This window comes from Anopheles nili, chromosome 3 (assembly GCF_943737925.1).
Source record: "Anopheles nili chromosome 3, idAnoNiliSN_F5_01, whole genome shotgun sequence".
Taxonomy (NCBI): Eukaryota; Metazoa; Arthropoda; class Insecta; order Diptera; family Culicidae; genus Anopheles; species Anopheles nili.
In genome coordinates this window covers 51,614,675-51,639,157 of record NC_071292.1, presented here as the reverse complement: position 1 = coordinate 51,639,157, position 24,483 = coordinate 51,614,675, and the positions used below count along the sequence as shown (strand labels likewise).

Genomic DNA, 24,483 nt, shown 5'->3' with positions numbered 1-24,483 from the left:
TCGAATTCTCAGCGCACCAGCCCTCCCCCCCCCCCCACCGAAGGAAGCGTGAAAATTGTTAAGGGGAACAACAACAAAAAAAGATTGGCAAACACACATGCGCCTTGGCTTGGACACCGTCAATGCGGTGATGTGTCGCATCCAACCATGCGGAACCGTGTGCAACGCGCGCATGAATGATCACGCGCCTTTCCCATCCGATGGGAAGGTTAAGAGTGTCACTTTCAACCGTGGAAAAGCCATTCATCGCGCCGCGAGGGAAGGATCGCAATTTTGAGAGCCTTCGCCATCCTCACCTCCACCGGTTCGGTTTCTCGTTAAGTTGCGAAAATGTCGGTTGCAACCGATTGGTGACTTTGGTGGTTGGTTTTTTTTCTTCCTTCATTTTGTGTCCTGCTCCTTCGGGAGGGGGACCCACTCTGCGCGGCACCACGGTGCGGTGTATCCTTCACGACGAAAGGACGATTTACACTCGAATGGTGCGCGCGCGAGAGTGGAAAGATTTTCCCCGTATAAAATAACAATCTGCTACCCGGGTCCCTGGGTCGGTGGTTTTGCCAACGCGCGGGCCCCTTTTGGGAAGGAACGAAATAAAGGCCAGCACTCGAACGCCGCCACCTGGTGGTTGGGAGGGTGCTTCGTTGAAAGCAGGGAATTACCAAGTCGTAAGAGGGTTGAGGGTGCAAGCCACACCCCGGATTTACTATCGTATTTTTTTTTCTCTCTCTCTCTCTCTACATTCTTCATTCGCTTGCGTCGCCCTCGCCAACCCAAGGGGGAGGGGGTGTATGTTTTTCTTCGGCTGTCATATATTTATCAGCAGCTCGAAGGAAAACATAATTGAAAAAGAAAAAAAAAGGAAAAGCATCTAGCGAGGGAAGCGAAGAAATGTATTTTCGAGTGCGCGTTCTCGTTTGCTTCCGGAGACGCACTTAGCGGGCACACGAGCAACGCGTGGGAGCATCCTCGCATGCACACACACACACGTGACTGTGTACATATTTGCGATCCTTCGTTCTTTTCCCCCTGCGCGTTGTGATTGTCACCTAAGAAGAACGGGAGAGTTGGGTGGCTGGAGCGTGAGTGAAGGAAAGAAAACCTTTCCATTCGAGATGCCTGCGGAGGACGTAAGGTCGGTGGCGTAACGTCGAAGGGAGATACAACGCCCGATGGAGGCGCCTGGTCGTTTACTTACGCGAGACAGCACAGATGGAGTCGCATGGTCGTTTACCGTCGAAAAGTGCACGGCACTCGCTAATGGAGAGTGAAAAGGATTCCCTGGTAAGGGAAAGCCTCGGTGAACCTTTCGCTTTAGCCTGGTTTCCGCGAGGCACCGTGGGCCACGTGGGCTGGGCTCTCGAGTTTCGGTAGGCGCTTCGAGAGGATGTGTGCTGCAGTTGGGACCCCCAACCCGGGCCGCCCAAAAAAAGAAAAAGGTGGTAAACGCGCGATAACCGTTTTTCGGGTCGTTATTATTATTTTTGCTGCTGTTTTTGCTCCGCCATTGCGCTGGCAAAACTGGAAATAAACATATTTTCTGGCCCGCCCGCGCCTACGCTAGGCCTACACTCGTCGCCCGGTGCCTGTTCACCACCCACAAGGTGAAAGCAATCATCAACCGCTAGAGGGCTGCACGGGTGGGCGTGCGTGTGTGTGAGGACATTTTGTTATTCTTTTTCTTCCTCTTTTTGGTCGCACATACGAGCCCACACACACACACACGCGCGCGTGCCTTAGCGCTACCGTAAACCATCGCATGAAAGATGGGCACATATCAGGTGCACGGAGGAGCATAAAGTCTTCACGGTTGAAAAGGAAAGCGGTAAACAGTTACTTTGGGGAATTGAGCAGGTATTCTCCCGGCGCATAATATGTCGCGTGAGTCTCCCCATGCGCCACAAACCGTGTACGCAAAGCGGTTGCTGGTGGTTGGCAACGCCCGCGCAGACCTGTCTGCGTGGGATGAAAGCTTTCAAAATGAACAGGAAATATTACTTTTATAATTTTATCACGCAGCCTGCGATGGGGGGAAAGATGAGGACGAAAAGGTAGCAAAAAAAAAGCACGAAACATGAAACATCTTTGAAATATACCGCAAAGAGCATGCGGGAAGCGTGAAATAGGAAAATGTGTCATGTTTGTGCTGTCGTGGAGGAGCGGGAAACGCAAGCAAAAACAGGCCTCGTTTCCATGGGAAAACAATGCACGGCTCGTTAAACTGGAGTGTTGGAGCAGATGAGTGGAATATAAAACCAATTCCATGGAATCCCGCACTCCGAGTAGTAGCGCTGAAAAGGGCGTTCTTCGAAGGAATTCTCGGGAACAATTCGCTTAACCGATGGGCAATAAATCCCTTGTTGCTAGCTGCGAAATGGTCCCTGGTATGGGTGGTTTAGCTCTTCATGAGTTCAATTATTCAACGTTTTGTGAGAGCAATTTTCTATCCATGCCTGATTGCGCAAGCATCATCCCCGCGCTTGTACCAGCCACGCGTCATAATTTAGATTTTATCTTCATAAATCTAGCACAGATTTATCTCCCGACCGACCATGCAAAACTAATATTTATCCAATGAAACAATTTGCAATCGGGCGGTTCCGATCTTGGAAACCGAGGGGTTTTTGTTCGACCCGACCCGACCGGACGTGCAATCGGATAGAAGATCGTCGACAATGCTAGCGGGAAATTGCATCAGCCATGGTTAGGTCGAGGGATATAAATACAGCAAGCTCCCGCCCGGGAAGCAAAGAGCACCATGGACGTGGAGATAACCGTGCGTTTCGTGTTCGTGTGGCTGTTGCACGGAAGGCTCTGCTCTGCCACCGTAGATTTAAGCAAACACCACCCTCCCATCAAATCCTATCGTGGCAGAATTTGCAGTTTAATATTTTATAAGATTTGCCGACCGTAGCGGTATCACCGATGGGAACGTTGCAGGAGCTGCTGCGTCCCCGTTGGGTTTATTTATTTGCGCAATCTTTTTGTCATATTTCCTTCGTCCAGTACGCCGCTGCTCTGCTGACAAAGGTCCCTTTTTGTGTCCGAACCGACACCCAATTTTGCATCCCGAGCACGTACGAAACGCAACGTGCAATGCAGGAAAGTTAACCGATTTTCCTTCAACCGGTTGGCCGGTTTACCTGGGCCATCTATTTTGCGGGTGTGCGGGCCCTATCTGGTGCTATTTTTTTATTTTGCTCGTTTTGTCCTTTGTCTCTCGTGCCAAGTAAACGCACCTAACCGTTGGGCGGTTTCCATCGCAAGTGAACAGCGATGATGCGTAGGTTGGGATTAGAACGACAAGATACACATGGGAAAATTTATATCGCAAGGGCAAGCGAAAGGGTGGCCGGTAAAGTATCGAAGAAGAAAAAAATAACATGTCTGCTGAATGACAACGCTCCCGCTCGTAAACACCATGCGTCTCCATCGCGGTACAAGTAACCAGGCGTCTCCATCAGACGGTCGATCAATCGTTTTTGGGCATTCGCGCGGAATATATAAATATGAAAAATAAGCCGATCCGAAAGGCAACCGAATGGTAGAAGTAAAAAAAAAACAAATGGTTCGTTCATTTAACCGTCTTGCCCCTGTAGCGTAAGACGAACGGGATAAACTCTCGATTTTTAAGGCTTTTATCCCCCCACACACACACTCATACACACACTTTCACTCACTCAACAAAAGAGGAACAAAACAACAGATCAAAACGAAGCGATAAGACATTCACCTCAATGCGCCAATCCATTTTTGCTGCTCAGTCACTTGCCAGCCACATTCACCGCGCTTCCTGTCCCGATCGTGCTCCTTCGAATCTCCTTCGATATTCCATCACCACCTACAAACTCATACACACACAACCACACACGTGTGCTGGTCTGCTACATTAGAGGGCGAAGAAAGCACGCAGGGAACTATCTCGAGAAACGTATTTGGAATAAGATAATCCTACACACATCCACCCACACATATCCACACACGTCGCTCACAATCACTACCCACTCACGGAGGGTGATGTTTTACGGACGCTTGTAAAGAGCACGCAGTTCACGCGCTGGCAACTGAACCGTACTAGGGGCAAAACAGACACACTTAGGCGCTCACTCGCTCGCACAAACACACCCGTTTGCAACTACCGCGCCGTATGTACGACCGACGGTGGAAAAGCGGCCGGCCATTCGTCGCCATTTGCCACTGACTTCGAGGTTTCCGCACAGCAACCGGCTCAAAGGGTTCCGCTTTCAGATGAGCAGCAGCCGAGATCGCTACACCAACCTAAAAGCTCCAACAGACGGAGTCGTGTGTTTTTTTTTCTTTAAATTTACTTCTTTTTTTGTTGCTTTAATTCATCTTTAATACGACGGTTTCGTTTGATTAAGGAGGCAACTTTTAATTTAGTCGAGCTTTTCACCAGCGAGATAGCGCGTGTATATTTATTATTCTAATTTTTTCTTCTATGTTTTGTGCCCCTTTTGAAAATTCTTATCCAACCTCGTTCCCGTGAAATCCAATATGGCTCTCGATTTCCGGTTACCATTCGGAGTTATTTTTGCGTTTAAGGGCGGTATTCGTTAATTACGATTTCCATCGAACTTCGTCGATTCCCGGGGAACGTTCTCCGGGAAAGCGTTTCTTTTTTTTTCGTGTGCCTTCATCCCAATCAGCTTTCCTCTCATGTCGCTGGTTTTTGCGCCCTAACGTGTACGGTTATGATTACTTCATTTATCCGCTGGTGGGCCACGATTGGTCGTTTTGCTGCAATCGATGGGTTTGATTCACAGCCCGGTTATTTACGGACCGCGCCACCGAATGCCCGGCACACGAGCAGTAATTGAATTTTCTCCCAATAATCATGCCCGGTAATTCGACACCCGAGCGCCCTCCGCTCGATGGAGCTCACCAGGGGGAAGCTTGACCGAGTCCTGGCCACGTGGTGGTCGCGCGGCTCCACCAACGGTCACGTGTTATTGATTTTGCGTGCCCTCAAATTAACTTCATTATTGATGTTTGATGTTTTTCGCGCCTTCTCATATCGTGCGGTGGGTGAATTTTCGGGTTCCGGGTCCTTCATTACTTCGATTGTGCAACGCGAACGAACAATCAGTTTCGCTCGAATCAACCCCACATCGAAGCCACATGCATCCTGTGGGCCAGGATCAAACCGAACCAGAAAACACCCCCGCGTTTGGTGGCATATTTGGCCACCCCATCCTGTAGAATTCGCCTCTGAATTCGCTGTGTGAATACAATTTCGAATAAAATACATCAGAAACCATCAATTACAGTATTTATGCGGTGGCTGGCTGGCTGGCTGGTTGAAAGGAATGGTGGAAAACAAAACCGACCGACCTCAGCCCAACGTTAATGAACGTCAATTTGCAATGGCGATCCGAGATTCATGCCCGCGTGCATGTTTGAGCTGGTCCCAAATTGGGTCACATTTTCCAGCCACGCTGGATGCAATTAACAAATTATATTTGCATCGATGCGATTATCTACACCGTCAGGTGCTTTACTGCAGCGCAAACAAAACCCCGCGGATAGTGAATCGATAAGAGCTTGATTTATTTGGCGCGTGTAACTGCGTTACACATCATTTGGTAGTGATTTAACCATCGCTTCCGTCGGTTGCGATGTAAATTTGCTTTAATCAAAACATGAAAAACGTTGGCCTGTACTGCTGTGCTGTACAATCCAATGAGCCGTAATCTCGTATCTGAGAGAACTGCTTCCAATAGCGAATCCACCCCATAAGGCTTCAGTTTGCGTCATCAAATTTGCTCTTCATCAAAAGGCTTTCCCGAGTGAAAGCATAGCGAAGGCGATTAAATCAAACAAAAGCCTTCCCAGCGAGCGTTTGGGATGATTTCGAAAGTGAGCTGAAATAACTTACTGCGCTAACAGGAAACCGCTCCTTTCGCTTTAAGCCCTACGGAAGCGTTGGAATGTGTTACGAGCTTGTGGCGCTTCTTCTACGTCACGCGGGTTGAGCTTTATCTCGTCTACCTGGGCTCCGGTTTTGACAGTCCGACATCAACACAAAAGCCTTCATCCGCTTGTCACTCACAAACGGCCATCTAAGATGGCGCACACGACGTTATCCCACACGCACACGGCCTACTCATCACATGCTGTTTTTTTTTTCTTTCTCTTCCGTGGGAGTGGAAACGATGGCCTGCTACGGTGCACGAACTCCCGGAACACGAACACAAACCACAGGCTCACAAGTACAAACAAAGCAAGAAAAAAAAAACAACGCTAAAAATTCAATTTCCAACCGTTTTCTTCCTTCATTTACATCAGTACCAACGCTAGAAAACACGATCCACCTTTCCTAAGCTACCCAAGTTACTTCTCTCTACCTTCCTTTTTGTTCCTTGCGCCGGCAGCAAGGAGCCAAAGCTGACTAATGCCCGGCATTGCAAAAAAAAAAATGATTCATTGCTCGCCGCTTTCGGACGTGCCGCGAGACAATGCGCAGGACCCTCTACCTCTAAAGTCAAGCCATAGCTGATCATGGTGATTTATAGGTTACGCTCTTTCTTTCCCCGCCCTCGCTCCACACTACCACCCCACATGCCAATTTTTACTTCCATTTTTCTTCTATCGTATTTTAAGCTAACGTAATTAATAATTACAAAAAAAAAGATCCAAACTACAAGCGAAACTAGCACAACCCACCTAGCGCAGGCCACACACGACCTGCCCAACAGCCGTTCGCGACCAAACACTTATCGAAAGTGCGAAAAGGAGGCGTTGGTTGGCACTGTTTTGTTTATTTTCATTTCGTTCGTTTCGTTCGTTCCACAGTTTTCGAAGTTCCAGTGCATCCTTAGATTGTGGTATTTTGCGAGCGTCACCTCACAGCGGGTGCCGGGAAAGCGATCCTTCGATCCTCGGCCGCTCGGTTTTCGCTTCCGAATTAGTGTACTAGCCAAAAGCGTAGCGCAAACCCATCTCCCCCGGTTTGTTGGTCGTGTACTTCCGCCGCTAACCGACCGACATCCGGGGCTAGTTTGAGGAGCCAAAGAGCACACACACCACAGCCGTGGCTCGTACTCCAACTCGGTGACTGCCCCGTCAAGGTGACCGAGCGTAAACGCTGCCGTTAACCTTCCTTTTGTCGATGTTTAGTTTGTTTTGTTCGTTTGTAGGTTTTCGTTTGCCTCGGTTCCGTTGCTTCCGTTTCCAGAAGTGTCCCGTTTTGCGTTTCGCTCGACTTTTCCGATAAACAATGTCCAGCAGCATGTCGTTCTAGGTGACGGAGACTCGGTCGTTCGGTTCTTCTTCTCCGAGGTTTATTGGGGCTTAGGTTTTGCTGGACACACCCTTCTGTCCCTTTGGAGTCGCCGCGTTCTCACAAACCCCAAACAAACAAACAAAAAAAAGACAAACGCATTGCCACACACTCTCAAACATCTCTGACGGTCTATCCTGCGGCGTGCGGCAGAAACAACTTGACACACTTGCCATCAGAACAATGAGAAGCAAAAGCAAAGAAAAACGATACCTTCCTCCCTTTTTCGCTCGTTGGAGTGTTTCCGCAACATATACATATACATCCCGCTCCGAACCCTCCCACGATCAGCTCATCTAGACGCGATCAGGACGAACGTGACGAACCGACTCGGTGACGATTCTGACAGGACAATCCAACAACAACAGACAACAGCAACAACAGACAACAATAACAACAACAAACCGAAAAGCCTTTTAAATACGGGAACCGAAAGTGTTACACGCATAGTTTAGGAGTTTTTTGGTTATGTGCAGGAAATGATCGACTGGATGTCCTACCTGTCGGTAGTGTCAACGCTGGCCTTCGTCGTGTTCTTCGCCGTCGGACCGGGCTCGATACCGTGGATGATAACTGCCGAGCTGTTCTCCCAAGGACCGCGGCCGAGCGCGATGGCCATCGCGGTGCTCGTGAACTGGATGGCGAACTTCGTTGTTGGAATTGGTTTCCCAAGTTTAAAGGTATGTGTGTGTGTAAGTGGTGTCCATATGAGAATGCTCAGTCGTGTACATGTGACACGCGATTAACACGCCATTTTTCTTTCCATTCTCTCCCATCGCAGACTGCCTTGGAAAATTATACATTCCTACCGTTTAGTGTATTTTTAGCAATATTTTGGATATTTACATATAAAAAGGTTCCTGAGACCAAAAACAAAACGTTCGAAGAAATTTTAGCTCTGTTTAGGCACGGAAACGGAAGGTAAGACCATTTCATCTTGCATGCCTCGTGCTCTCTCACTTACTTTTCTTGCCGCTTTCTACACTACACACACACCCACATAACATAACAACAACAACAAAAAAAGTTACAACAAAGTGAGGAAAAAGCCAAAAAAAAAGCGTAAACATAAATCTCTCAGTGGACGCTGCGCCGAACTCGTCAAAGTTCTAATTCGTCCTGCGATCCGCGCACGCCAGGACCTGCACGCGGTACCGAATGGGCAGCATTTGGTGTCCGTGCGAGTCCCCGATAGCGGTTCCCGTGCGCGGATCGCACATCTGGCGACAAATTTGAATCGACTTTTCCAATTTCACGTCGCGGCACGGCTCCGTCACGGTCACGGATTGAAAATTAACAATATTCCTGTCCGCGGTCGTCATATCGATCACTCCACATCTGCCGTGTGCTGCTGGGCGAAACGGAAGTGGGCATGTGGAACAGGAAGGAAGTAAGAATAGGAAGAAAACAAGTACGGTTTTACAGCACCAACCGGTCTCGAATCTGTTCACCGAACGCCCGGTATTCAATTTGGTTCAGGAAGTCGGAAAATATTGGTCAAATTGACCACCTCCGGCAACACGGACCCAATCACGGCCTCAACCGTCCTGCTGCGCTCGATTTCGGACGCAAATCCAACTTCCCGTGAAGTTTTCACCGAACGAAACGAACGGTGAACGGCGATCGAACAGCCACGGGTAGTGCTGAAAGGGCCGAGTTTCTTCCTTCATTCTGCACGCGACTGTTCGCCAGAATGCTCGCCAAATTGACCCTCAATTGAAATCGGATCCTTCGAGTTGAAGCGCTTTTCTTTATCGTGCTACGTGCCTCGGCCCCGGCTTCTCATCATTTCTCCCTTCCATGTTCGATGGCCTTTGGAGGGTAGCTCGATAACACCCACCGGCCCATCTTTCACATTTTATTCACCACGGTAAAGAAAAACTTCTTCAAACCCGTCGAACGGTAAGACACCATTATGGTTGATTATGGTGGAGCTCCTTACAACCTCCCACCACCACTTGTGCCGGTAATTAGGCTTGCTGCGAAATTGCGCGAACAAGACAACCCACCCCTGGGGTTGCAAAGTGTTGCTGAGCGCCGGGGCAAAGTTTTAATAATCTGTGCACCGTTGCGAAACTATGCGGCCAACTATCGGACGTTGATTGAAAGCTGCCGCGTCCGCGTGGGAAATGAGTGGCTCGAACGTTCCCGGAACACGAACCCACCGCCCCCGTGTACACACAACGACGAGGGAAACTTTTCTCATTGTTCTGCCCGTAACGGGATCGGACCAGACCGGATCGAAGCGGTTGTGCTGTGCGTTTAGCATCAGAGTTTTTTTTTTTCTTGTGTTCTAGCAACCACGCGCACCATTACATTTTGGTTCTCATCCCGGATCCGCGGTTGCGTTCTTATGTTCTCTCACCCTTACAACTCAACATCCGCTAAGGGCCATCCACCATTCGTCCATCCATCAATGGAGAGCGCAATTTTTTAATGACAAATTCTTTCTTCCTCTCACGTGCGTGCGTGCGCCGGTGCAACGGTGCCGTTTGAAATGCCGAATCTCAACTCATCCACCTTCCCTCAATGCCGCACTCTTTTTCCACACCGCCCCATCGCCCCTAAAATCCACCTCACCCCCACCCCCACTCGGCAGAAGAAGCAGAATATCAACAACTTTACTTTTACCCTCCCTAATTTATAGAAACCTGCGCGATAGTAGACTCTACGGGTAAGTGCAGTTGCGCAGCGCAAGCATACGCGAATTCGCTCGCTCGCTATATGATCGCCTGGAAGAGGAAAAGATCGAGAAAAAAAACCAAAACCCTCCCAACCACCGCCCCCCACCCCTTCTCCGCCACCCCTCGAAACTACCACAGCATCATAACCTTCTTCCTGCTCCAAAAGTCACGTCATTTTCACGACAGAGGGATAACAAAACCGCGTGTCGAGCGTTCCGACGAACCTCTGCCGATGGTGTCCCGCATTAAACCCGTGGATCGTCGTTTCGTTTTGACCGTTTTGCCGCATTTCGACGCACCCACCCACCCCACACGCCGTATCAGCTCCCACACGTATATCGAGTTTTGTTCACGTTTTGCTTCGGTTGTAGCGCGCTTGGTTTTCGTTATCGATCGCTCGGTGACTTCCTCTGTTGAAAGCCAGATCGCAAAAAAACATCCGCGTACGATGCCGTCTGTCTTGTGCTTTCCGTGCCTTAGTTGTTTTGATATTTGTTTTTTTTCTTCTTTCAACTGTTTTGTTTAATCCGTTTCACGTTCACGCTCTTCTGGCCCTGTAAAACGTATCGCTTTGTCGAATAAGTAGCACGATGGGGGAAAGAAACCCCACTGCGAGAATAAGCGCCGATAGTGATCGCTCGATCTACTTCCGTTTTGCATCGTGGGTTCGGTAAGTTTTGTTGGTTTCGGTGACACCACACAGCCCGGCTCGTGGTGGTGCAAAACGTGAAAGGACTCACCGTTTTCGGAACCCTTTCTTCAAAGGACAAAATTTCAAAGCAATCCTTACCGACTAGCTTGAACGGGCTGGAGCACTTTGTTCCATCGGCGCGCTTCGGTTGATAATTATGCGCACCGGCTACGTATTTTCCGTACGTGGAAAAGCACACGTAAAAGTATCATTTGCCTTGTTTCTTGATGCGATCCCAACCGTTGGGTACTTCCGCGAAGTACGCTTACTTTGATTCCACGAAACGGGGCAAAGGCGCTTGATTATGATTCGACATTTTAGACGCGTTCAGTTTATTTTGGGACCTTTTCGGGTCACGCTTTCCGCGAATGAAACCGTGACAGTTTCATGCGTGAGAAAGCGTACGCCTGCTACTCGACGCTTTAGTTGCCACCGGAGGCGGGTTCTTCATCGGAGGCGGGTTCTTCGCACAACATTTCCGGCGTGGACTGAAAACTGTTCGCTCACATGCACCATCACCAGCAACAGCACAACTATTTGTGACACCTGGAAACGGTTTCTTTAGCACCGTCACAAACAAAAAAACAGCGTCCGTACTTGACCACGAGGGCCACAAAGTACGACCTCAGATACCCAAAACGTTCGGCAATGATGGGCAACAAGTTGCACCACTTTCGCACACCTTTAAGAGACCCTGTTCCACCGGTACACAGATGACCGCACCAACGCACCACGCCAACTCACGCGAAATGGAAAACGGTCGAAAACGTTAACAAAAAACAAACAAAAAAAAACGTCCACCCAAAGAAGACGAATGGACGAAATTTCACACGCGATGGACAGGAAAATATGTGTTGTGCATGTGTGTACGAGTGTGGATGTGAGTGTGTGCGTGTGTGTGCGTGTGTGTGTGAGGAGAGCGATCCTCCTTCCTCCGATAGCGCAATATTATCAGATTATATCCCTCGCTGGCCGAGCGTCCCCGACCACCGGAAGCCGAGCGTCGGGTTTCCGGTTCTGGGAGGACGAAACGATGGCGATTTGGACGGGTGAAAAATGAAGCGAAAAAAAAAAGGAAAGAAAAGATGCCGATACACTCAACTCAAGCCTCCCCCAAAAGTGCTAAGGCGTGTATGAATTTGTAACAGTTTGGGCTGCGTTTTGACGGATGATTCGATTCAGGCTGGCAGGGGGCCCTGAAGTGAAGCCAGGAGAAACCGTTGGAGAAACCGTTTGGATGGATTGGGAAGCCGTAGATGCGCGTTTGCATATGAATTTTTCCGCTCTCACTCATCGCCACCGCCTTTGTGACCTTTCGCACGCAAAAACAGCTCGTCCTTTCCATCAGCCACCGACGTTAAACCGACGCACTTTCAGCCCCCGTGGGCTTTCTCGCGTTAAAGCACCGCTCAAAGCTGGCCGCCATTTTTACGTCTTATTCGCTTGATTCGCACCCATCTCTCCACCCCCTTCCCATTCCGAGCTGCATTCCTTGTTGCGAAGTTTTGCGAACGTTTACTTTCCTTCTAACGCTAGATTGCAAACTTTTTTCCATGGTTTTTTTTTATCTGTACACTTAACTTATCGAACGCATTATGCAGAGCAGTTGAGCGGGAAAATGGTTGTTCCAGCGCAAACGAAATGGTGCGCGGCTTTTTTTTTTCAACGGCATCGAAACATCAAGCGTAAAGCAACGGCATTCGGCATTGGGCGCTCTGAACCATTAAAAGCGCTTCTGTTCGTCCCGCACACGTCAGGTCGCTGTGTTTCGCGGAACCACCACCAGAGGGCTTCCGGGGCTTCTATTCGCCGAATCGGTGCCCGTTAATTGGAACGGTGGCCCACGCGCTAAGGAGCGTGCACCGCCCTCACAGTCGCTAAGTAAACATTATGAATTATTCAAGCCAATTTCACGGCAACCGGGGAGGAGGGGACGAAAACACGCCGCAAATGGTGGAGGGAACCGTTTCCGGTTTTACGATTCATCGAGCGGTCGCGTGGGAGACCCATCGCCTGGGTGGGTGATTTTTCGGCGAATTTTTCCAACCGTAGACCAAAGTAATTGCCGTCCGAGGAAAGATCGAATGAAGGTCCGCGTTTGAAAGGACGTTCAGAATTAGGGCGCCTTTTTTGCTGCCTCCTGACACACACTCAATCACCCGATGGCCGATCGTGGCCATTGATTGGAAAACCATAAAATCTCCTTACCTGGCGTCCTTCAAACGGCAACGGGACGTGCGATTTAACGTTGGTTCGAGCCATAAATCGCACAAATTGCAGATCAAACCGATTTTGTTTTTTTCTTCTTTTGGCTTTTCCTTCGAAAGCCAGACCAAAGAAGTGCTTCTGCCTCGGTACACCCGCGGCGGTGGTACTTGATGGTTCGCCATTTTGGGCCGTTTTGTTTCATTCTTCGCTTTCCCACCGATGCCGATGATTTTGTGAGCCGGGTGGGTCGATGGATTTCGGACCAGTGCCACCTCGCGATGATGTCCTTTTTTTTGGGGGCGCTGTAATCCACCCTCCACGCCACTTACATTGTCCAGCCACCCCGCGGATTTTGTCGTCGGAAATCCGCCGTTTCTAATTACTCTTAAATCAATTAATCATCCTTTAATGGAGCGAAAAGCATTACCGGGGACGCCTATGCGGGAGGAATTCGCGCTTCCATCGGAGAAGGAGGGCGATGATGACAAACTTTTCGTCTCTCAACGAACGATTGAAGCCTACGGCGACCCCTTCGAGGGTCGTTGGGTGGGATTGGCGGCCATTCTTTGCCCTATCCCTGGCGGCACCCCTTTTTCCGGCGACAGATGAATAATATTTCGTACCGGAGGGAGGTTTTTGCCGGTAATGATGATGTCAGCCTTGCGCTCTAATGAATTATCCGATCTTCTTAGCCTCGCGACCGCTCGTGGAAGGATTTCGGTTCCCTTTTGCTCCCTTGACCGAGCGCCAAACGCGCCGCATTATGGCCGAATTGTGCTGTCGCCTTTTTCGCGCCAACTCTCCCCAAAAGAGAGTCAAAAAGCCGAAGGCGATTGGGGATTGATAATTTAATTTGTACGGCAGCTATACACTCGAAACCCCCGTGGCAGCTCGGCCTCTCGAACCACTGGGGTATAAACGGCGCGCGTCCCTTTGATCGCGAACCGCTCTCGAAGCCTACTTTGTTTCCCCCGGCGGCAAATCACTGTCAAATTTGGGTGGCAGAGGAAAATAATTCACGCAAATTGTCCCTTCTGCTGGAGCCTTCTTCCTTGCTCGTTTATTTGGCTTCTTTTCTTCGCTCTCGCGTCGTTCCATCTGGATGGAATTAATTCGCTTGTCCTTGGAAGCGATTAGCGAGCAGCGTAGCAGATACTAACCCTTCCATTACGCCTAATCCATCCTCTTCAAAACGCTTCGACTAATCCTTCGACTTGAACATTCTACGACCATCTTCAGCTCTTGACGACGCCACGTGGCGTTTTCTTCGGGCCCATTCTTCTTTTTTATTTCCTATTTATTATTTCGCAGCGATGACGAACCCCGAACCGAGCGAAACTCGATCAGCTCGGATTCGATCCAGCTGCAAACGCCCCACGACCATCCAGCTTCCGCTTCCGGTAAACCGGGTGCCACTGATACCGTCAAGTAGTAGCGGTTTTTGGATGACGAATTCCATTGTTTTTGTTTTGTTTGGTTTTTTTCTTGTTTCCGTAAGTATTTCAGTTTGCCCTCCTTTAGTTCGTACTCATCGATTTGTGCTTAACGTTAGGATAATAAAGCAAGCTTCATTTTGATTCAAATGTTCAGTTATAAATCGTTTATGTATCGTTTTTTTCTTTAGTTTATTTCAAGATTTTCATTCCCTCATGAGAAACCCCCGTTAAGACCTCGAGATACGATCAGACACAGACTGATATAAACTGTTTTTTTGTCGCGAATTCTGATGACACCATAAAAATGCAAAACCAATTCGATTGCAATCAATTAAACCCCAAAAACTATCCCCGAGCGTCCATTAGCTGGAAAATGAAAAGCAAACAGAAGCTCGCAAATCGGAGCGCGAGATTCAAAATCAATTCCCATCGCTTCCCAACAAAAGCATAAAAAAGAAAGAATCCTCCCGCCCACCTCCCAAACCAACCTAATGCGCGTGTAAGTTATGCCGAAAACTTTCGTTATTAGTTGCCCACGATGAGATATGTTTCACGTTTATTTCGTGTTTATTTCATTTTCGCCCAGCAAGCGCGCTTTATTTTCCTTCCAATTTGTTTCCGCGACGCTAAATAAACAATGCTTTCGTTCGCTCGGGCGCCTCCATCGTCTCGCCGTCCGGATGGTGGCGCGTTGTTTGCTGCTGCTTCTTCTTCTTCGGGCCCTGAACCGTGCACCAGGTACGAAATAAGAATCCGAGCAACGCGACAAACATTCCTCGAAGTCACTTCCGAAGAATTTTGTCCATTCGCATCCACCTTCAAATCCCCCGATCCTGCGAGGAAAATCGGGGGCGCCCTTTTGCTCCCGCGAGATGGAGGCGGCCCACCACCTGAGGAAATGGAAATTCTTTCAAAGTACCGCTCACCGCGAGGCTGCTGCTTCTCGAGTCTCGCGGCCCAACTTTGGCACAACTTTCGCCCGACGGCATGCCGCGAATGGGGGCAGCCACCCATTCTGCACCTCGCGGGCAAACAAAACGCCATCGCGAAGCTCGGTGGCCAACGGGAGCCCAACAACAGCAAGAAACAAAACGAAAAAAAAAGAAAACAAACGATAATAACGACGTCTAAACCGATAGCTAAAGTTCAATTTCCGTGTAATTTAGCATTCGTTTACCTTTTCCCACCTGGTGGATTTTTCATCCGCACCCCGCTACCACTACCCTCTGCCTTGGGCCGCTACGGGGGCACCCCTCCCCCCCCCCTCGGAAAAAGGGACATTATCATGCATGCCAGGCCGTCGCGTCTGCCGGGTGGAAGATAATTTCATAAATAATAGTCTTGCTCCGTGGTGGACGTGGCGCTAGATAAAGTTGTGTAGGTGTGGGTGTGTGTGTGTGTGTGGGGGGGGGCTTTTTCTTTCCACCGCTGGTGCAGAAACTTTTCCAATATGCCTACGGTGGGTGGGTGGCCTGGTGCTGGCACGGTAACTTTTTGCCCCGAGCCATCGTGCCAGGCGCAGTAAACGCGCCCGTTAGAACCGTTCGAACGTTCGGTTCGTTCGTTTGGTTACCTTGAACTCACCTCTCGCGCGAAAGGGAAATTACACAATGCAGCTTGTTTGACCCAGCCACGTGCGCGAGGGTGTGTATGTGTGCTGCTCTACGCAAGGGTGAGGAATCGTCGGTGGGTTTATGCGCATCCCTTCAACGATCGACAATGTTCCCTCGAGAGTTGAAGCAAACCGGGGATCAATACCCATCGTGCTCGTCCTGTACGTTTTCCCTCAAGTCCCTGCAGCCCAATACATACACACACACACACACACACACACATCCCATGGGAATCGTTCCGCACGCAAATGATCCATTTTTCATCATGATCCACCGCCCAGCCGCACGGCATCCGGGATTGGTGAGCAAATGCGACGAAAGTAGAAAAAACATCCCTAACACACTCACACACACACGTACGTAAAGTACGTGCAGGGTGTGTTCACGTCATCACCCTGAAATAATTGCCCCCGCAGTATCGCTGGAACACCCACCGGGAGGGTTGAAAAATGCCCGTTGCCCGCCATGCTTCGGTTTTTGTTTTCCTTTATCCCCAAACTGCCACCCCACGTGCTGCACGTCATATTGGCTTCCATTTTGTTCCATGTTTTGGCAGCAAATTATTACTTTTCCAAGCGCTTCGCCATTCCATTCCGCACACCGCCCATTAAGGTCACCTCCCACCCCACCACTAGTAAAAGCTCTCCGGGCGCCATCTTGGGATGGGCCCTACCAAGTGTGCCGTTGACAAATGTTGACAGCCATCGCTTGCTACGATAGAGGGTTTCTTTTTTTTTTGTTTTCGCTTTCCGAATCCAAGCAAACGGTTCTATGGTGGAAAACGGGAATGAGAGCGAAGCGAAAACGAACGATCGAAAAATGGCCGAAAGGCCGCAGAATTGCGCTGAAAAAAAGAGCATTCGGCTTGATTGGTTTCGCGGGCGCCGAGCGCCGAGCGCCGGGAAATTGTTCGCGTAACACCTGAAACAACAAACCCTGATAGGCGAATCACAGCAGAAGAAAACCCCTTCCAAGAAAAGAAAGAAAGAAACAACGAAGAGGAAGACAAAAAGAGAAGAAAAAGAAACTGTTAAAAATTCACACTCGTTCCCATACGCTATCGGTAATCTGATAATATTCACTTATTACATAATCGTAGAGTGTGCGAATTTCAGGAGTATGCTAAACTGCGTAAATAATCTGGAGCCGCAAAGTATGAACTCGGGCATCGAACACGCCGCGCTGATGATCTCCGAGGAAAAGACCCAGCACGATTCACGTAAGCCTAGTTTTTTTACCAGCGAGCTTTTCTTCTCCGTTTGTGTATGTTTGTGTGTGTGTCGTTCTCTGTTTGTGCCGTTCTCTGTAAATATTTGCGTACGTGTGTGTGTGTGCGTGTGTGTGTGTGACAAAATGGTGGATGGAGAGCAGCGAAAAAGAGAGGAAGAAATCCCCGCCTGAAGGACACGCCAGGACGCGCCAGGAGGAAACAAATGGCGTGTGGATTCGCGTGGAACCGCTGCATCTAATACGTGCCGCTATCCGCTTATCCTGCTTGGGTCACCACATCCATCCACCGTGCGCCAATTTTCCACCGCTTCTGGCTTCCTCTCTTTTCCTCTCCATCGCATTCATGTACTCGCGCGCACACATACGCACGCACACGCACAATCGCACGAGTGTCCTTCACTCATCAACTTAACTCTAAACCTATCTATCAATCTTCTCCTATCACGCGCTTACCTTGCCATAGGGCGCCATATTTTTTCTGTCTGTTTCGTTTTTTTCTCTCTCTTGTTCTTTGTCTTGATTTTTTTTTCCCAACGTCTGTTAGCTTGCCGATCTGTTGGCCAAATTTTCCAAACACCGCACTTCTCGCTAGCGCACGTACTCACCACACCCCGTTAGACGTGTGTTTGCTGCTAGATATATGTAAGCTTAGTGGTGTGTATATGTGTGTGTGTGTGCGTATGTTTTTCGTTTCTTCTTATCGTTTCCTGCATGCTTGGGAAATGCGCCACTACCCGCTGGTTTGTGGGTCTCGCATATCTCACGAAACACATCATTACACGGCTCACTTGCTCGCACGTCTGTTCCCGTTGGCATCACTCACCCATCGGATCCGCCATGAACGCCGCCATATTGTTCACATCCTGCTGTTTTTTTTTTTTTTGTTACGCTTATCAGCCGTTCGCCACCCTCTCAAGCTGGCGTCGTTTTCCAACCCGCGTTTCCACGTTCGGTGTGCGGGAAGTGTGTTTTCATCTCCACCCTTGTGTTGGGTCGAAAGCCATAAATTTACTTCTCAATTTCCACCGCAAAATGTCCGTGGCGCTACGTAACGCCGTTACCTATTACGGATCCTTTTTTTTTTTTTTTGGCACAAAACTCAACTCAACTTAACCCCCCTCGAAAGCGTACCAATCAGTGGCCCCCATAGTAGGCCCTGAGTTTGAGCTTGATCGGGGGAAGAGAAAGAAAGGGATAGCAAAACCGTCCCACGTAGCGTGTGGATGTGTTTCCTATTGTACATCGCCACAATGCTGCTCATTGGGGATGCTTTTAGCGCGTTATTGGAAAATCGACGTGCTTAGCAAACATTCCCAGGACGCATTCCTTCGTTAGATGTATCCGTTCTTGTTTTTTTTTTCTTTTGCGTCCTCGCTCCCTGCCACAACTTTAACATAATTAAACGGGCCACATTCCCGGCACTAAGCACGGGCATCTATTCAATATTCAGGCTCTCTAGGATCCTCTAAATCCCCGGACCCGTTCATCCGTTAGCCGTTTTTGGCATGCTTTGGAATTGGAAAAATTTCAACCAATTTCAACCGAATCGAAACGCTCGAACGCGTGTGTGACAGAGAGAGAGAGAGAGAAAGAGATCATGGTTCGGTAAAGCTCACATGCCCATTGTCAACCGTCACCATCGGTTGCGTTGGGACGCGCACTGGCACCGGTTTTCCCGCACAATGCGTGTTTTCCGGAACGTTCAATTTTTTCTTTCTTTCCGTTGGTGATCCAACACAATCCCTAGCGTCGCTGTGTCTTTGTTTGTGTGCGTGTGTGTGTGTGTGTGTGGAAATGGAAAGTACGCGTTTGCACCATCTTTGAGAAAAGCACCCAGCATGCCATGGAAATGAAAACTGTTTGTCACGCATTTGGCTGTCACCGGCTGCGACCGGTGATGTTGTGGATGCGAGTGTATTTTCGGGAAGGACATGGGTTTCCTTATGGTTCCCGCGGTGTATTTGCGCTGCGGTTGAGCACCCTTCCTCTACACGGTGATGATGGTGGGAGGTTTTTAAAAAACTTTCCGAAGGCCTTCGGAACAACACAAAGCACAACGTACACGCGGGCACATGAAAAGCAGCTCTAGTTTTCGCCGCTTTTCTTCTTCCACCCTCATGTGTTTGTGTGTGCGTGCGTGTAATTTTCCTCGCTGCTTTCTCTCTCGTAGTAAAAACCGTGAAGAAGAAAAGGAAAAACACGTCCTTGACGAATTTTCCCCCAGCAGCAACCTCGCGCGTGCAGCTCGCTGCGGAGGATTCTGTAAATACAACGTGTTAAATCGTGTACTTAAACCTACACCTCTTGCAGCGTCATTTTTGTTCCACGTTCCTTCCCCCCCACCCACCTCACACCTGACACTTATCTTTGCCGTGCCAAACGTTTGTCGACCGAGGAAAAACATGACTTTCATGTTCGTAAGTGGAAGATTTAAATCAACACTTACCGTTATTCCGACGCCCGTGTCGTCCTTTTTTTCGTTCCTCTTCTCGCTTTCACGCGCTCTTTCGCTCTCTTTCTCTCTCTCTCTTCTCTCCCTCTCACACGTTGCTGGGGTCTTTCGCGACGCATTGCGGGGCGCGTGAAGTGAAAACGCAAACACCACCGGCACGTTCGCCGGTTGCGCGAAAGCTCTGATCCCGTGCTTGCGGAAGAGTGGCTTGTTCCGGGGTGTTGCAGGTGGAAAGCCAGCAGGCCCCTTGCCCCTACTCATCCTCATCCTTCTCGCGTGCCGTAAGTTTGCTTCTCATCGGCACCAAAAATCGAGTATGACAACTTCAACGGGTTGTCATTTCCAGTCGCAACGGTTTTCATCATTTATCATCAGCGAAGCGAGCGCTTGGACCGAACGCAGAAAGAGAGACAGCGTTTGTGGGCGTGAGACAGAGAGAGAGAAAGAGCGACCGGAGATTGTGTCCGGACGCCCTGCGGTCTACCGGGACGCCGTGGTTCCACTACACCCGCGGGGTCTCTCGCATTAAATCACCGCTACCGGCAACATTTTCCCATGCAGCGGCCATCAAGCTTTTGCAGGATGTCTTCATAGAGGAGTGCCATTTTTTTTTTCGTCTCACACACATTTTTTTTCTCAACCCATCACGGGAAAACGGTCCACTCCTCGTGGAAGGGAGGTGGCTGCTCGTGCTCGGAAGACATAATGCACCAGGCTATCAGCGTGAAGGATGGCATATTATTTGGGACCGTCTTGTCGCCTTTCCCGCGTGGCCTGAATATAATTCCCTCGCCTGTGGCCGGGAAAGGGTTCAGCCGCTCAGCTGACGCTGCTTTACGCTCAAATGCTCGCTTTGGCACGTTGGCATTTTGGGATGGATTTATTTCTCTCGCTTCTTCGCATATGCATTCGCTTGTTTGCCAGCGCTGAGTTGATCGCCGTTGCTTTGCTTTGATTCTCATCGCAATGGAGTGCCTCACACAATCGCATCACCATCATCGTGGTGTCGCCTTTTTACACCGCGCAGTTGTAAGGAAATCAGCACTTTAAGCCCAATTTCCAGTGCAGCATCTCGAATGGGGAATTTAAAACCTTAAATTGCAGTGGCTCCATCAGCTAAGCAAGGAGCAAGAGAAGCTTTTTGAAGGCACGAAACAGCATGTTTGGCCAGATGAGCCAACCGCTAAAACTATTAGGGAACGCAAATCACCCACCCCAAATACGACAAACTTTTGGCGAAGCTTTTTTCCTGCGGTGACAAAGTGATAAAACCTTCATTATCAGTGCACTCGTGGCCCGGTTCTTTTTTTGTTTTCGAGCGTCCCCAACACGCGGGAAGCATCATTAGCGAAAGCTCCCTTCGGTTTGGTGAACCGGTGTTTTAGTAATAATCATTCATCTTATCGTCGCGAACCCCCGGCAGGACACTCGCTGGTTGCCCTCGCCCTTTTCCAAAAACTCGCCACCGTATGCACAAAAGCGTAGCGGTAGACTAGGAACACCCTGGGAACGCCGGGCCAGTTGTGCACGTTTACGGATCATTAATGTAGTGTGCTGTGTCGTCTGCAAAGGCACACACTGAAGGACGTGTGGGTGTGTGTTTGGTCCCCGGAATCCGCGCTGAAAGCTTTCCGGATGGGGGTGTTTTCATTTTCTTTTTTATTCCGGTCTCTCGCTTTCTCACCCTGTGTGTGTGTTTTTTTTGCCAGCGCTCTCTCTCGCTCTCTCTCTCGCGAAGAATGCTGTGGAAGTTTTGTGAAGTGCTCCATCTGTGAAGTCCTCGTAATGGGCGAAAGCGAGTGATGCTCACCCGGGTCTGGGTTGGAGGTTCAGCTAGGGCGCTTATCCGAATTTGCACGACCACCTGCACCACCCTGGCACCACTTTCATGTAAATGAAGCACGGGAAAAGGGCATTTAAAAAAAACATCCATCGTTTCCCAGCGAGACCCACCGACTGATAAGAGGCTCAAACCCACTCGCAGGTGCACGTTGCCGCTAAAAAGGAGCTTGCTGAGGGAGCTCGGTTACCGTCGACGTGCGTTAAAATCATTTGTTGCGTAATTGAATCAAAACCACACTTGCATATGGTGCCATTTTTGTTTGGTGTTGCTTGCTTGCTTTATTTTCCTCACATAGGGGGTTAAGCGCTTCGTAGTGATTAGGCGGTGGGATATGATAGCATTAATCGTATCGAGCCCCAGCTGGCCACCCGAAAGGACACCAAGTGGTCGCCATATCCTCTACGATGAGCTAGAGCTTGAAGACACATCACCACCACCACATGCATACACACCCAAACAACAATACACAAACGGCCACACAATTTGGCCTACTTTCACCGGCCACTTTCACTTCACTCTTCTGCTCTGCTCTTCTCACTCTTTTCCCTCGCACTCCACATTTACGCGCGCGCGTGTGTGTGTGTGCGTGCGTGTGCGCCTCAAACCAACGGACATTTTGGCGCCTTTTCACCTCGGAATTCCTCAAGATCCCTGCTTAAAGCTGAGCGAGCACCAGCCACCGCGTAGATAGGGCTAGAGAGTCGCGCGTTTGGGTGCGTAACAGTTCTAAACCCTCGCCCCATCACACCCTCTCCACGAAGGGCGCGCGCAGCTTCCGCTTTCGACCGCACCGGGGCGCCACCAGTCGGCTGCGGCATCCTAGCACGCTGCAGTAGTTTATTTCAAAAAAAAAAAAAAACGAACAAAAAGGACACAAAAAGTACCTCACCGAGTGGCGAGTGAGTGTGAGTGGGCGTGTGTGTGTGCGTGTGTGTGTGGGTAACCGACTTCCCCACAACGCAACCGAGCGCCACACGGTTTGCGTAGAGTCACTAGAGCCTTACTAGTCGCCGCCGCCATCATCACCACCACTAGAACCACCACTTTTTTAAGTGCAATTTTCCGACTCACACCACTCACCCACGCCCTTCTCAACACGTGTTTCCACCGCTCGTGCCCGTGCCCGTGCCCGTGCCCACGCCACCTAATGTTTCATCTCTCATCTCGACGACGACGACGGATGGTGGTCGTGGGTCGTGTGTCGTGTGTCGTGTAGTATTCGGATCGGCAACACTGGACGGTGAAATGGGTCCGTACCCGTTGGGTGACAGCAACCTGCTCGATCCGACGTCCAAGCTGGACGGTGAGATGGGCCCGTACCCGTTAAGCGACCACAGCAACCTGCTCGGACCGGGTTCCCGATCGTACGCCGGCGTTGGGCTCGGTTACGCGCCCCCATCGGCCGGGTACGGTGGCATGCAGGTGCAGAACTATGGCACCACGACGGTTGGCACGGCCGCTGGGACAACCGTGGCCATCAGCACGAACTGTTCGCCGATGCCGCTGAGGCGCGTTAGAGCCAGTGGTAGAGGTACAGCGATGGCGTCGGCAGCTCATGGAAACGCGGCGTACGGGTACGCCGATGGAACGGATGGCGGCTATCAGGTCCTGCCCGGTGAAAGCGCTGGCAATCCGGCTCGGGACAGCTTCCGGAGGCACTCCGCGCATGGACGGATCGTGTGTACAGGTACAAACAGGCTCCCGATTTTACAGCAGGCCTTCGGCCGCGGGTTTAGGGTCCTTTTTTGCCGGAGGTTTTAGCGAAGGTGCGGTCAGTTCGGATACCGCGAGTGTACGCTCGTAAACGCGATGGTTTTGTGGCATTCGAGCTGCGTTAGAGGCAGACAGACAGACAGGCAAGCAGTAGGCGTAGGGGAAGTAGAACACCTATAGGGAGAGAGAAGGATCAATTTGGGACACCAGTAGGATAGGAACTTGGTCTTCTCGAGGACGATAGATAGCTAGAATTCTGCCAAAAAAAAAGTAACAACGGTCCTTAAAAAGCTCGTCCATTAAAACATTTTTCTTTCTTTCTTTCTTTCTCTCTCTCTCTCTTTTCTCTTCTCTTCTCTTTCTTTCTCTCTCTCTCTCGCACTTTCTTCTTCTTTTCTTCTTTGCCTTTTCCCCCAGGTCCGTAAAGGTGGCGTGCGATTTGGGCCCCTTCTTGCCACCGCGCCGTTTATTTGTTCCCAACACCCTCTTTTGGACTTTGGTTTTTGCGCGATCGCAGGATCGCAGTGGTTTCGGTTGATCTCGTGTCCTGCGCGGATCCGCGTATCCGTCCCCTGGCATGCCACTAGCTCACACTCAAGGGGGACCACTACTACTCCCCCCGTTTGCTCAGGTATTTCCTCCGTGCATATATTCCACTGCTACATCTCTCCCCCTTTTGTTTCCGTTGTAGGACGTGACGTACGTACGTGACGCGAGAGTAGCCATCCCGCGGCCACCGGCATCCGGTTCCGGTGTGTCGGTTGCGGTGGTGTTGCTTATTTGTTTGTGTGTGTGTTTTTTTTTTGGTCCTTCTCGTGTGTTTGGGCACATCTCGGTGCCGGATGTTACGCGTTTTGTGGCTTTACTCTACTTTACTCTCTGGCCACCCAACTCGCCTGCTCCCTTTAACGGCACGCAGGTCCTTGCAAAGGTTGGGAGCGCTTCGGTGTACAAGTAGGACCCTCTCTCTCTCTCTCTCTCTCTCTCTCTCTCTCTCTCTGTCTCTCTTTGCTTGGGTCGATGTCTACAAAACCCCAATGCAACCGAATGCCACGATGCCATCCTTGCGTGCGTTCACAGCGGGTTTTAGATGGGTGTTTCGAAGAAAATGAACTGGCTTACGTTTCAACCGGTCCAGGCAACCACCAAAGAACCAAGTGGCGTTCCTTCTCTCCGGGATGTAGATCGGAAGAACTAGTAACTTCCCACCAGCGTTGTTTTCGGTTCAGCGAATCGGTGCATTCTCCAAAAACCCCCACTGCGACTAACTGGAGGCAAGCACGTAGCCAACGTGTGTGTGTGTGTGTGTGTGCGTG

At 50.0% G+C, this 24,483-nt stretch overlaps 1 protein-coding gene across 2 annotated transcripts in view; it reads left to right on the top strand.

Annotated features, from left to right (window-relative positions):
* LOC128725747 (glucose transporter type 1) overlaps nt 1-24,483 on the top strand; it is a 77,957-nt gene that overhangs the window by 49,666 nt on the left and 3,808 nt on the right. The window contains exons 13-17 of one of the 2 annotated variants that reach the window (XM_053819514.1): nt 7,753-7,977; nt 8,079-8,218; nt 9,945-9,971; nt 17,045-17,148; nt 22,671-23,141. In XM_053819514.1, the coding sequence (XP_053675489.1) occupies nt 7,753-7,977; nt 8,079-8,218; nt 9,945-9,971; nt 17,045-17,148; nt 22,671-23,141 (967 nt within the window). Of the gene's footprint in view, nt 1-7,752; nt 7,978-8,078; nt 8,223-9,944; nt 9,972-17,044; nt 17,149-22,670; nt 23,142-24,483 lie in introns of those variants that run through there. The other variant, XM_053819515.1, reaches the window with a different exon arrangement.